This window comes from Diorhabda sublineata, chromosome 2 (assembly GCF_026230105.1).
Source record: "Diorhabda sublineata isolate icDioSubl1.1 chromosome 2, icDioSubl1.1, whole genome shotgun sequence".
NCBI lineage: Eukaryota > Metazoa > Arthropoda > Insecta > Coleoptera > Chrysomelidae > Diorhabda > Diorhabda sublineata.
Genome location: NC_079475.1, coordinates 3,248,469 through 3,262,867, shown reverse-complemented (window position 1 = coordinate 3,262,867; position 14,399 = coordinate 3,248,469). Strand labels below are relative to the sequence as shown.

At 34.6% G+C, this 14,399-nt stretch overlaps 1 protein-coding gene across 1 annotated transcript; it reads right to left on the bottom strand.

Moving 5' to 3' along the window:
• Nucleotides 1–6,844: 6,844 nt before the first annotated feature.
• Nucleotides 6,845–8,824, bottom strand: LOC130453158 (uncharacterized). Its single transcript, XM_056792765.1, has one exon. It carries the CDS (start codon nucleotides 8,822–8,824, stop codon nucleotides 6,845–6,847), a length of 1,980 nt encoding a protein of 659 aa, XP_056648743.1.
• Between the last annotated feature and the right edge of the window lie 5,575 nt (nucleotides 8,825–14,399).

Genomic DNA, 14,399 nt, shown 5'->3' with positions numbered 1-14,399 from the left:
TAATTTTTTTGTTAAGTATTGTTTTCTCATTAAAGTATTCGAGTAAGATCTATTATTTGGATGTTCACATTCTCAAATTCCCCTCCAGTCTAGGCGCACTTTTCGTTTAAGGGAAAACGGCCCAGCTACTAAGAGTGAAGTAGGTGCTAGTAGAGCAGAAAACTCGTCAAAGAATCAGAAGTTACGTTAATGAATATTGCTTATTAAGCTCTCGTGCATAACGCCAACGAATCACATTGTAAAACATATTAATATTAAACATATTAATATTGTTAAACTTGTAATAATATTCTGTATTGTGAAGTATTAAACAAATTGTTCTCAGCGTGTAATTCATTTTTTAAAAAAACGGCTTATCGAAGTGTCGTAATTGGCGCAGTCAGTAGGATATCGCACAGGAAATTTTTTTGCTTCAACGATTAACCGGAAAATTTAAATTTGTATTCGGAAACTCTGAATTCGAGAGCATATTGAAGAGCTGCAGATAGTTCGAGTGGACATCGAGCGATTCTAGCTGTTCCAGTGGACAACACCAGTAAAAACTTCAGGAGAGCTAGAAAAAGGAAGACCACAGTTTTCCTGGGAACTAACATCGTTCTAACCTTTAGGACTCCTAGAATATGATAGCTTCAGTTCTAACGTAAGTGCTCATTATTTCCTTTTCCACATTAATTAATTTAGGAGTTAAACAGTATAGTTATACAAATGAATGAAAATTGTCAATATATTTTGATGAGCGAATTTGAAGTAGGAAATATCAGTATATTTATTATTTGAAAACATTTCAAATTTACTACTAAGTGGAGATAATAATTTCGGAAATAGTTCAAGTTGAGATAATTTAGAAGATATACTTACAAACTATCCACTACTTGGATTATATTTAGAATTTAAAATTTTGATGGAAACCCACATACACTTATTATATTCATAGGTAATTGTGAAAGTTTCATTTCTGCGTTTGCTAGTAATTTAGATAATACATTAAACACATTTATAATTGGAGCTATTATATGAAAATTAATAGGTAGAGCACAAATATTACTTGTTTGACGCACAGAATTGAAAATATGGGATGGAATCAGACAGGCTTAAGATATGAGTTTTGGAGACCAACGAGATATTGGTTGTTCAGTATAGTTCTTCCAATATCAATTACAAATTATGAAAACCCTTGCCGACAATTTTGTTCGGTATACAATAGACGTAAATACCTCATTTTATGAAATTATTGTTTTTATAAATAATTTTAAAAATATGTATATCTTATGCGAGAGGTAATCGAATCATTATAAATTGGACGGCATTATACGCCATTATTTAGACAGATGCACTAAATTGTAGTCCTACTTGGAACTTAGGGATAAATCATTATTATAACTCGTTAACTTGCTACAACTGAAAATTAAATTATAAAATCTAAATAGAAGAGTAAAATGTATCTGACTATGAGGGAGTATGGTTTAAACAAGGTACCAGACGTTATCTGAGACCTTTTTGTACTCCATTTGTCCCTTAGAACTTTGGTAGTCTTTTATCTGACGCAAATAATCTTGTCGCCATCGAACTATCCTTAACGACATCAAGTTTGACATCAAATTAGAAATCAAACTTGATGTCTTACAGTTTGACATTAGATTTGATATCTAACTTGATGTCAAACTATTTGACATCATGATTGATGATTTCGGACTTGATGTAATTTATATTAGAATAGCTTTTAAAATTTATGTCGAATTTTATGTGAAAATTGGTGTCAAAGCTTATAGCAAAATAAAGGGCTAAGGTGATGTCAAACTTGATTTAAAAGTGATGTCGAACTTGCTGTCAAGCTTGATGTTAAACTTAATACTAAACTTGATCAATTTAGGCATCAATTCTGATACCAATATTGACATAAGTTTTAAAATCAATTCCGACATGAATTTTGACATAAGTTTTAAAATCAATTCCGACATGAATTTTGACATAAGTTTTAAAATCAATTCCGACATGAATTTTGACATAAATTTGACATCAATTCTAGCATCAAAGATGGAGTCAAGTTTGACATCAAGCTGTTTGACATGAAGTTTGACACCAAATCTTACTTGAAATTATACATTCATTTAGCCATCAATTCTGACATCAAGTTTGACATCAAGTTTGACATCAAGTTTGACATCAAGTTCGACATGTCAAAATTGATGTTGGAATTGATGTAAGAATTGATGGCAGAATTAATTCTAGAAATATTGGCACAATTTATGGATAGCAGAATTGATGTCTACATTGATAGCAAATTTGATGTCAAATATGACGTTAAACTTGATGTTAAAACTTATATTAAACTTGAATTGATATCAGAATTCATATCAGAGTTGACATCAGAATTGACATCAGGATTGACATCAGAATTGACATCAGAATTGACATCAGAATTGACATCAGAATTGACATCAGAATTGACATCAGGATTGACATCAGAATTGACATCAGAATTGACATCAGAATTGACATCAGGATTGACATCAGAATTGACATCAGAATTGACATCAGAATTGACATCAGAATTGACATCAGAATTGACATCAGAATTGATATGTAGATGATTGCATTACTACCGTACCAAAGAATCAAATTGAAAACATAAATTAAATATTCAATTTTTATCAAAAAAAACTTCATTTCATAATCGAGGTCGAGTAATATAGTAGAATCAATTTTATTGATGTCAAATTCTGTAAAATTAACAATAACATAAGAACACAATGGTATACGAAACCAACTTGGGCCTCAAGATATTTAAATTTCAATTCATGTTATGTCACATAAAAGATCAGTGATAATAATTTTGGCTGATAAGTCTATCCAACTATCACATCCTGAATAGTTGCTTAGCTATTTAAAAAGCAGAAACTGCATTGAAAGATAATAATTGTCCGGAAAAAATTATGAATAATATATTCAATAAAAGGATAAATATATACTACAATCAATTTAAAAACAAAACAGACAGAAACATCAAAACAAAAAACATTATATATATATATATATATATATATATATATATATATATATATATATATATATATATATGAATATATATATATATATATATATATATATATATACAATATAAAATAATTTATAAGAAAAAAAAAAGGAATATTACCTATACTTACGTTGACAAGGGATAAAATTCCTTATTTGTGAGGTTAAGATTCCTTTTCCGTAGAAATAATATGAATTGTGTAGTATAATTAAATTTTGTTCAATGTATCATATGTAATCCTTCCACAGAAATAGAACTTCTTGATTATATCATATAAAATTGACATAAATTTTTAGTATTTTCCTTATATTGTACATCTAAATAATAGAATATTCATCTGAGTCGATTTATAACAGAGAACTGTGTAGAATTATCAAATTAGAGGAACGGCTAACTTCAAGTTAGACTCATAGGCGTACTCAACTACATTTTATTAAACTTTATTTGAATTAAAAATAATACAATTAACTTTTAACATAAAACTTTTATTGATTTGTTAAAAGGAAAAACATCCATAAGTTATATATTTATGCCAGAACTCAAAGAGAGAATGAGTTTCATGCCCGGCAAATAACGTGCTAGCGACAACAATAGAAAAATAAAAACCATAATAGAAATAAATAATTACAGTATATATATATATATATATATATATATATATATATATATATATATATATATATATATTAGAGGATTAGGAATCTGCTACCAGACATTCAAGCTTGGCACATGGCGGTCTTATTTGCTCGAATAGTGTCGGGTTGGTGCTGCCTCCAGCATTCACCTACCGACTAAACCCTTCCCTCTTTCCTGCCTGCTGGCATCGCGATGGAACCACCTAAAGGTATTACTTCGTCGTGATGCCCTGCCTCTTATCCTTTTTTTTATTGTCTAATAGTTTCTAATTGCTCTTGTTCTTTCGTCTCTTTCCTTTTGTGTTATAATGTTCGACGCCATAGTAGATATCACGTTCCACATTGTAAGAGACTGTAGCATGGTTTGGACTATGTTTTCTGGGATTATGATGGTATTTGCTTCTGTTTCAGCTCGTCTTCTTTCATTTTGCCACCTAGGGCACGCAAAAAAGGTATGATAAACATCGTCCTGTTCATTGCCACAATACTGGCAAAGTGGCGAGTCTTTTATTTTGAATCTGCAGAAGTATGCTGCAAAGCATCCATGTCCACATAATAGCTGGGACAAGGCGTACGTTATCTCCCCATGTCCTCTCTTGTGCCAAGGTTTAAGTTCCGGTATGAGTCTTTTGGTCCAAGCGCCCAAGTGGTGTGTTGCTTCCCATTTTCTTTGCCATTTAGTTAGCGTGTTTTCTTTTTCTGTTGTTTTAACTGCTTGCTCTTTTCCATGTGTGGCGGTTCTCTCGTTCACCAATAGGTCTATGGGTATTATACCCGCCAATACTAATATTGCCTCGGTGGATACAGTACGGAACGCACTGCATATTCGGATAGCTAGTTTTCTCTGTATCTTGAGGAACATAGATCTATACTTCAGATGTTTCAGAGATTCTTGCCATACTGGTGCAGCGTATAGCATAATCGAGTGGGCTACCGCCGACAGCAGTTTGCGCTTACTTGACGATGGTCCCTCTCTTTTCGGCATCAGGCGGCTAAGAGCCATTATCGTCGCTTCAGCCTTACGGCTTGTGTTTACAATATGAGCCTTCATCTTAGCGCCCTGATCGAAAAATACCCCTAGGTATTTAGTTTGTGGTTGAGTGAAGACCGGTGTGTCTATTATATCGATAGTCACCTGTTTAACAATCTTTCTATCCACCAGCAGCGTTGCCTCTGTTTTTTCTGACACCAATTCTAGTCCTCTGGATTTCATCCATTCCACAACCCTTTGCACTGCTAAGTTGGTCACAGCTACGATTTCGTTCTCCGTCTTCCCACTCGCTACTACCGCCAAGTCGTCAGCGAATCCAATAAGCACGACTCCTGGCGGCATATCCAGGCGTAGTACATCGTCGTAGTAGACGTTCCACAAAGTGGGTCCAAGTACAGAGCCTTGCGATACACCACTTGTCACTTCCATGTTAGTTCTGTCGCCAATTAAGATCCTTCGGTTGGTAAAGTAGCTTTTTACCATTCGTATCAAATATGGTGCTATCTTTCTTTTTTCAAGTTCTCTTACGATGCCTTGCCAGGGTGCCGAGTTGAAGGCATTTTTGACATCCAGGGTCAGTAGCAAGCATAGTTTTCTATTTTGATGTGCGAGTCTTTTTGCTTTATTTACCTCTTCCATTACTCTCAGCATAGCGTCTATGGTCGATTTCTTTTTCACAAATCCAAACTGTGTATCAGCAAGGCCTCATGTTCTGCAGATTTCTTCAACTATTCTTTCTTTTATAAGGTGCTCTAGTAGTTTTCCCATGCAATTTATTAGGCACAGCGGTCTGTATGTGTGTTTTGATTGTCCTTCTTTACGTGGTTTTTCTATGAGCAGCAATTTGGCTGTTTTCCAGATATCTGGGAATTCGCCCTTCAGGATTTGCTGGTTCATTACATTCAGACAGATTGGTGAAAGTCTTTGTGCGACACATCTAATTATCTCCGGTGGTATAAGGTCGGGTCCTGCAGCCTTTTTTAATTTGATCCTGTTTGAAGCTCGATCCAGCTCTTCTGCCGAGAATAGTGGAATAGTGTCTCGTACCTCAGTGGTACTCCACTTAGTTTTCTGGTGTTGTGGGAACAGCTTCTTAGCTTCGTCAAGCATGAGTTCTTCTGACAACGCAGGAGGTGATCTCAAGCTCAGTTTATTCATCACTATCTTGTATCCCAGTCCCCATGGGTCTTCTTCAACTTCTTCAATGACCCTTTTCCATTTAACCTGTTTTGCTCTTAGGATGGCGTTCTTTAGCCGCGCTCTTTCTTCTTTGTAGGCTTGCCGGAATGTATCTTTTTGTTCTTGCGATATATTAGGTTTTTTATGGAGCCTTGTCATATTTGTCTTCCGTGTAAGGCGATTTCCGCTGACCACCAGTAAGCTGGTTTTTTCCTGTCACTTGGGATACCCTTTCGTTGGAATGTATTATCACATGCATGGCTGATGTTCTCAATTAATCTCTCTGGCTTTAAGGTTTGTTCTCTTGATGGTAATTTGCTTCACAGTTCATTTATGAAGTAATCCATTTGTGTCGTATCCACCCTCCATCCGCGGCTCTTCATCTTCGTTCTTACGCTATCTTTCTTAATAGCTATATCAAAATAAATGTAATTGTGGTCTGTAAGATTTTCCTCTTCAGACACTCTCCAGTTCGTTACTAAAGGCGCTATATTGGTTGCCGCGAATGTTATATCGATAATGGATGAGCTTTGGCCTCTACGGAAGGTAGGTTCACATCCGGTGTTCAGTGAAATTAAGTTTAGTTCTGAGGCCCATTCAGGAAGAATATCTCCTCTATAATCATTTGTTGTTGAGTTCCACATCATTGATTTCGCCTTGAAGTCCCCGCAAATCAGGCACTTATTTTTCCGTGTAGCCATACTATTTTTCAGTTCATTCAGTAAATGTTGGAACTCTTCGAGCCTTATATTTGGCGACATATAACAGCTATATATAGTGATTTTGATGCAGTCAATCCAGACAAATCCATTTCCCTGTCCCCAACCTTGTATCGATATGTGCTTGCTTGCTGGTAAGCAAATTGCTGCATCTATATTGATATCTGTGTACCAGCCGCTCTTTTTAGCTAAATTCTTGTTTGGTTCGCTTATGATTGCAATGTCTATTTCATTTGTAGCTGTTGTTTGTCGCAGTAAGTCATGTGCTGGAATACGCCTACCTAGGTTAATTTGAACTAGTTTGAACATTTTGTTGGCGGTTTGTTCGCAGCCTTTTTATCTCTCCTCTATATAAAGGGCACTTTAGGGAAAGTGGCCTATGACCGGAGATGTTGCATAGTACGCAGTGAGCTTCTTTTGTGCAGTCTTTTTTCTGGTGGTTATCTCCCCCACATTGTATGCACAATCGTGTTCTATCAGGGCCCTTGCAGAATTTGGCTATATGACCAATTTCCCAGCATCGATGACACGAGTCCACTCTCACCCTTTCCCTCACACTGCAGTTGACCAAACCAATTCTTATTTTGCCCATTTTGAGTAGGCTATCGGCAGTTTCTTTTGGTATAAAGAGAGTAGCTGCTTGTGTCCCGCCATAGTCAGGCCTCAAAGAGCTAACTCTTATGTCTCCTGTTGGTTTTCTTCCCTTGTCGATGTCTCTGATAGCAGCTTCCACTTCTTGTTTGTTAGTGACAGCATCAATGTTCTTAATATGGAGGACAACCTCCGCTTTTTGGACTCCTCTTAGCGCTTTAACTCCATTCCTTCCCCTAAGAGCTTCAACTAGTCGTTCTGCGCCCCCAGCTGTTTCCTCCATTTTGAGGAGTAGGTTCCCGGACTTCGTCATGCGGACACCCCCAACACTGTCACTTAATCCTTTCTCTTGCACTTCTTTTTTAACCTCCTTCAGTAAATCAGCATAGGTTCGGTCGCCTACATCAATGATTACTGCCTCTCCTTGTTTCCTGGACTGAGCTCTCGTTTGTCCCTTATTGTTTGATTGCATGCAGATGACAGCTTCCACGTTATTTTCTCTACATGCACACTCTAGTACCTTAAGGGCCTGGTCTTCGTCCCATTCTTTTGAGGGAACCACGGTGATGTGCTTGACTCCTTTGTGCCTCGTCGCCTCTGTAAGTCCTTTACATGCCATATACAGTTGGAACAAGTCTTGTTCTTTGTCTTGTTCATTTGGCAAGCCGACAAAGAATGTGAAGTTTACTACTTCAGTCTCCCCTTCATCTTCCATCCAAAACTTGCTGTTACTTGCCACACTTATAACTTTTCCAGGCTGTATTTTGTTTGCTTCGACAAGCTTCCAAATGTGTGGTATTCTGACGGCGACTTCCTGCACAATTTTGTTTTCTGCAGCTTTTTCTGTATCCATGAATATGGCTAGGTCTCTTCCATCTAACACTCTCCGCATATTTTCGGTTATTTTTTTTGTTTTTTGGAAACACTCATTTCTCCACTTCATTCCAATCAAATTCTTCAGGGATTCTTCGTTTAGGCCTTTGGTTAAATGTGTGTCTATTTCGTGTGGCGTTAGCTTTTCTGGGCCGTCAGTTTGGGTTGACGAACATGTTACTGGTCTTTCGTTTGCTTGAGTGCCCACCTCACGGGTATTTATCTTCACGGTCTTCTCATCTTGCGGCTTGGGTTTATCCGGGCTGTCTACAGCTCTTTTTAGAGTGTCCTGGGCTTCTCTTGTCGTGAGTTGCTCTGTTAATCTTAGTAGTTTCATAGATATTTCTCTAATTTCCTTTTTGGTATTTGTGCTCTCACGAGCAGTCTTCACTAAGGCTTTCGTTTCAAGCACTAGGGAATCGATAATCCTCAGGATTTTGGTTCCCGGGTCTATTGTTTTCCTACTTTGTGACATAGCAATATCAACGATGCTAATATTTTCTAGTCGCTTTCTTTTAGCCAACTGCTGTATGTTTGAAGTCCAGCCAGTGTCATCATCAGTTGACAAATTGGGAACGGATCCTCTTCTCCCAGGGGGAGATCTTGCTAAAGAGCTTCTCCTTGCAAAGGGGTCTATTTCCATTCCAGTCACCATATCCAGCACCCCGGCCTGGTCTCCTACCGCGGGAGCATAGTGGTCGCTTGTTGACGGTCGAGGGGGGCCCACTCTCTCACCACCACTCTCGACCGGTACTGAGGTATCCCTCCTCTGCACCGTACTTTCCTCATTATTTCGTTCCATAATTCATTTATTTTCAATGTTTTTGGAATTTGTTCGGGTTCCTTTCCTAGATCAGCTGTCTTCCCCACGACTAATGAGCCCGATCTACCCATTGATGGCCGCCCGCTTCGGGTCAGACGTCATCCTGCCAGTTTTTTGGTCCGCGCCGACTATTTAATTTCGCCGGTACCTCCCATATCTGGGAGGAGTGCCCCTATCCGCCACCTGGGGACGCGCTGGATGGGAGTACTGGCATCTCCACACCAGACAATATATATATATATATATATATATATATATATATATATATATATATATATATATATATATATATATATATAAACAGTAGAGACCTAAAATCAATATCTTTTAAAAGTAATGATAATAATTATATACAATATAATAATAAACGTTCGACCTATGACAGGCTGCCATTCAGTGATATCTGTCAAATCTGCATTAATAGCTACTATAATGTAAAAGATTGAAGTGAGAAAATTACGACTTAGCAAGCCGTGATAAATACATCTGAGTCATAATGGATTATTTTACAAAATTGATGGAAATTTTCACGATCCCTAATCAAGATGTCATTAGTATCGCGTATGTTTTTCAGGAAATCTTTGACGGGTTGGAAATGAAGAACAGAATGAACAGAACCATTGGAAGATACCTGTCAAAAGTAATGTTCAGTCACCAAAGAGATTGAGATCGTTATCTACCCACTGTTTGCAATAGCTTATCGATCTGCTATTATTGAGTCCACCGGCAAAATTCTGTTTGGACGTGAAATGAGACTTCCTGTGACCTAGAATTTGACGTTTGGCCTGGAGAAGATCAGGCGGGAGAAGATTATGTGATCCCATTGAGAAGGTAAATGGATGATGTATACAAATTGGTTTCCTCAATTCTTCGAGATGCCGGCGACAGAATGCAAAAATAGTGATTCCAAAGAAGTAAACAAAGTATGGTTGCACAACCCAACGAAAAAAAGCTATTTTCTCCAAAATTACAAAAATCCCTATGTACATACTCTATTAAGAAAAGGATCAACGATCCTGACCCCTCCTTCGAAGAATTTATGACTACAGAACAAAGACAAGATTCGACCATTCTTCCGGGAGATTATTCACTATTTTGGGGAAAAACTTGAAGATCAGATACCAGCCCCCAGCAAGGTGCTAATACTCAAATACAATTCGCGGTACGTCTTTTACCTGGTAATCCAAAGTGAATTTCAAAATCTATTCACCCAGTCAGCAGCACCTTATAAATACGGTAACCTGCTATTTTCAAAAGACGTGTAAATGAAGAAATAGTTCTATAAACTGCTCCACATTTTCCATCGTTTTCATTCGTTCAAAACTGAGAATTTGGCTCTCATTAAGAAACATCCTCCATTATAGTGACAAATTATTACTCAACTGTTATTATAATAATCCAAGTTGCAATTATTATTACTGTCAGCTTTCCAAACGGAAATATTTTTAATTTTGTTTTTTATATTAAAATAGACTTGTTAAATAATAACTATAATATAATAATGAGATTTGGAATTTGAAAATATAACTCTATATATTGTTCAAGACGTATTAGATGTTTGTAATAATTTGCTGCCAAGACAACAATATGCAATCACTTACAGTAACTTGGACTTAGATTAGATGTGAAATTCAATTTTTTTTAAATACTTTTTTGGTTTATTTTGAAGAGAAAAGTAAAAATTATCATTATCATCCAAGTACACATTGCATAATGAATGAAAACTGTTGATACCTCAAAATACCCAAAACTAGACGAAAGCAAATTGGAAAACGTGGGAATTGTTAAGTTCTAAATAAATTTAACAACTTTTGAACAATGTAAATTTGCTGATGAAAATATTCTGTGATTTGGTTACTGTTGAATCCTCTATCCCTACGTGTACTATTCTGACAATCGCAGAGAAACATTGATGTCACTGTCGTAGATGAACAGGAATTTGTTTCAAAATTGTGAAATTGTTGTATAGTGATAGTGATCGTTTTGGTTAATTCAACTCCTTTGATTTGTGAATATTTGAAAAAATAACTGGACGAAAGTTAGTCTTAAATATACTTTCATATTTTTAATTATATGGAGAATGGATTCGGAAACCATGATTTAAATTCACCAGTAAAAGTATATAGATGATATTCCATGTGATGAATTGATAATTTACTATTTTACTTTAATATTGCCAATCACCATGAACAGTTCACTTCAGAAACAGGGAATGTGGAACAATTATCTCCTTTTCTTGACACTTTTTAATTTATTAAAACCGGATACAATACGATTTTAATCGACAATGACAATGACTTCTGGTAAATATATCAATTACCATTCATATACGTTCGTAGATTGATCTACTTTCGAACTCAAGAAAATTCAAAAAAAATATACCCAAATGGTTGAAGAAAATAAATAAATTTCGATGTCCACGCCAACTAGTGTACGAGAATATGTATTCCAAACTTTCTAATACTCAGATATTCATTATCGGAGAATTAATTTATCGGGAATTGAATATTGAATTTTGGATCGAATGAATTTAATGTTTTTTCAAGAGAAAATTTTAGAACACCACAATTCTTGCTAAATGTTTGATTTCAAAAAGGGTAGAGTAGGAGTGAAGATTAGATTGGGAAAATTTTGTGGATGAAACTAGACTATTCCAGCTCTTTAAAATGGACTAATCATTGTTACACTAATAGTTATCTAATGTATCAGAACAAATAACAGTAAATAGACATTTTCACATAATTAAAAATATGAAAGAAAAAACTGAGAATTTTACTATACAAATAAATTTTTGTTAAAAAAAATCACCCAATTAGAAAGTAAAATATAATAAAATCCAGCCTATACCATGGTCGATATAGAATGATAATTCTTTGAGGTCTATATGTGAAAGACAAAAAAGATACTTTAGTGACACTTGACTTACCAGTGAATTTGCGAAGATATCACAACATAAACATGCAAACAATTCATTATATTGTTACCTTTATAAGGTGGGGAAAATAATAAATTTAAATGTAAATTAACTGAACCTAAATAAATTCGAATTGAAGTGAGGAATCGACATATTAATTGAAAACCGAAAAATTTAGCATATGGCATAAGTGAAATCTGAGCCACAATAATCAATAAACTAGGAATATTTCAGTAATATAATAGGCCAGTTGGTAGAAACCAAATGGTAGAAATATCAATCTATTAAATCTAAGGGAAAATCTCAGCAAACTCGAATGCTTATTTTTTGGTTTTACATACGCTACCAAAATCAATTACAAATATGAGATAGGTTGCGAGTCTGTTATTAGTGTGATTAGAAGTAGGCAAAATGTCAAATAAAAAATTTTTGCATTCCTGCAAATTACAAAAAGTCTTTTGGAGAATTCTTATCTTATCGATTTATCTAAAATGTCTTAGAGAAAAGAATAACATATCTTTGTTAATTTTGGATCCATGAATGACATGTTTATCAGACAAATGCATAGTTTAAGATATTTCAGTCAAAAATACTTATTTTTTTTGATAAAATACGTGTGTAGGTAAACATTTCCGACATTTCTATAAACAAAAATAAGTGATCAACCTGATAACCTGTGGTCATTTTAAAGGTGGAGATGTGATAAGGCCGTTTTTATCTAGAATAACGATGTATTATCCAGGAAGTTTATTTGATCTTAATGATTATTTATTATTTTCGCTACCTTTTAAAGGAATAAGGCTCAATGATTTTAAATTTATTATAAGATCAATAAATAAAAATATTATCATTGTCTCAAGGTTTCGAGCTACCATGAAGGAAGCTTGTTATCGCAGTCAATTCAAATTTTTGGAAAACTGAGCAATGCTGATAATTATTAAATGGGTTCCCTACCTTTTATCATTTAAGATTGAATGGAATTTGTTCAATTCACAACATGTCTTAACTTAATTTTCATAAAAATTCAAATTTAAAAATAATGGCAAAGGCATTATTATGTCCGTCTCCATGAAACATCTTCTCCACCTACATCTTAAGCGGCAGCTGAAAATTGTAACATATTTTGTATTTTAATAAGAAATTAAGCCATCTTTTTAAATAATAATGTCAAATTCAAGCTAAACGTTAATCATAAGTAAATTGTTTCAACAACGTAAAGACATATTGAAATGTCATTAGAATTAAAAAAAATATAACTGTTAATAATATCTTAACGAACTGCTGCTTACAAAAAAAATTGCAATATACCAATAAAAAATGATTGATCTTCCAGAAAATTAGTTGAAGCCCGTGTTTTTGTATCATAATATAACTTCAGGACCCTTACTTATTTACAAAACACCTACACATCAGAATGTTTTTTACTATTCCGATTACATTGGAGTTGTATTTATTTAGGTACCGGTTTTTTGTGTGTTTGTGATATTTTTTATACGTAACGGCTTAGCCAGTCGTCAGGACTATTGTAGAATTGACATAACTGTTTTTAATTTCTTTTAAAAGATTGAACTTTCTATTATGAAATCATAATGCCGGATTGTGACGTAGCTATATGTAAAAACACCAATCGAAATACCAACGAAACAAGTATTAAATACTTTAGATTTCCAAAAAATGAAGACTTGGCAGAGTAGTGGATAGGAGCATGTTGTCGAGAGGATAAAATGTAGTCTTAAATGTTATGCAGAATTTTGAAATCAAAAAAAACATAGGTCAAGAATGCTTAAAATATGTTGCAAGATATGTCGCATATAAACTTAGAAATAGATATTCTCTAGGTATTTCACAAAAACAAATGAGACATCTGAGGCACCTGACTGGCTGAGAACAGTATTCAGAGGCTCTATTCTATATCCGAATGAAGAATTATGGCAGGTAGCTCAGATATTAGAATCGGAATTTTCAAGATGCATGGGACCTCTTTGAGCAGAGGAAAGAGAATTTTTCATTAAGTGGCTCAACAAACTGTAAGTTTTTTTGTAACCAAATACATCAGTGCCATTTGAGGTAATTCTTTGTCTTAGAAGAGCACGGACATATTAAGACTGAGGGATCTTAACCGAAGAATTAGTTTCAATATCTGCCAATTAAAATCAATAATGCTGAAAAAAACACTTTCCTTGGATTATGTACTGATTCTTGCAATTTTTTTATGAATAATATTTAACTGTAAATTCAATAACCATATATATATATATATATATATATATATATATATATGGTATATATATATATATATATATATATATATATATATATATATATGGTATATATATATATATATATATATATATATAGACATGTCTTTGTATCAAATATTACGTTTAAAATTAAAATAAAACATGTATACAGCATACATTATACTTCACACTTTGATTCCAACTTGACGTCACACTGTGCGAGAGAGATCTGCGCATAAGCATACTAGTGTATGTATATCGTGATTGAGAATGCAACCTATGTAGACACAAAAAATAATATGCTTACCCTCTAGCCTTAATGATTGAAAGAGTATATAAATAAGTTTGTTCACAATAAAAGAGAATAAACAAATCAAGAAGGTTGATATTGGAGCTGGAA

What these genes read in the sequence shown, in the direction of transcription:
- LOC130453158 (XM_056792765.1), bottom strand. Translation starts at nt 8,824, where the DNA reads ATGGAACGAAATAATGAGGAAAGTACGGTGCAGAGGAGGGATACCTCA.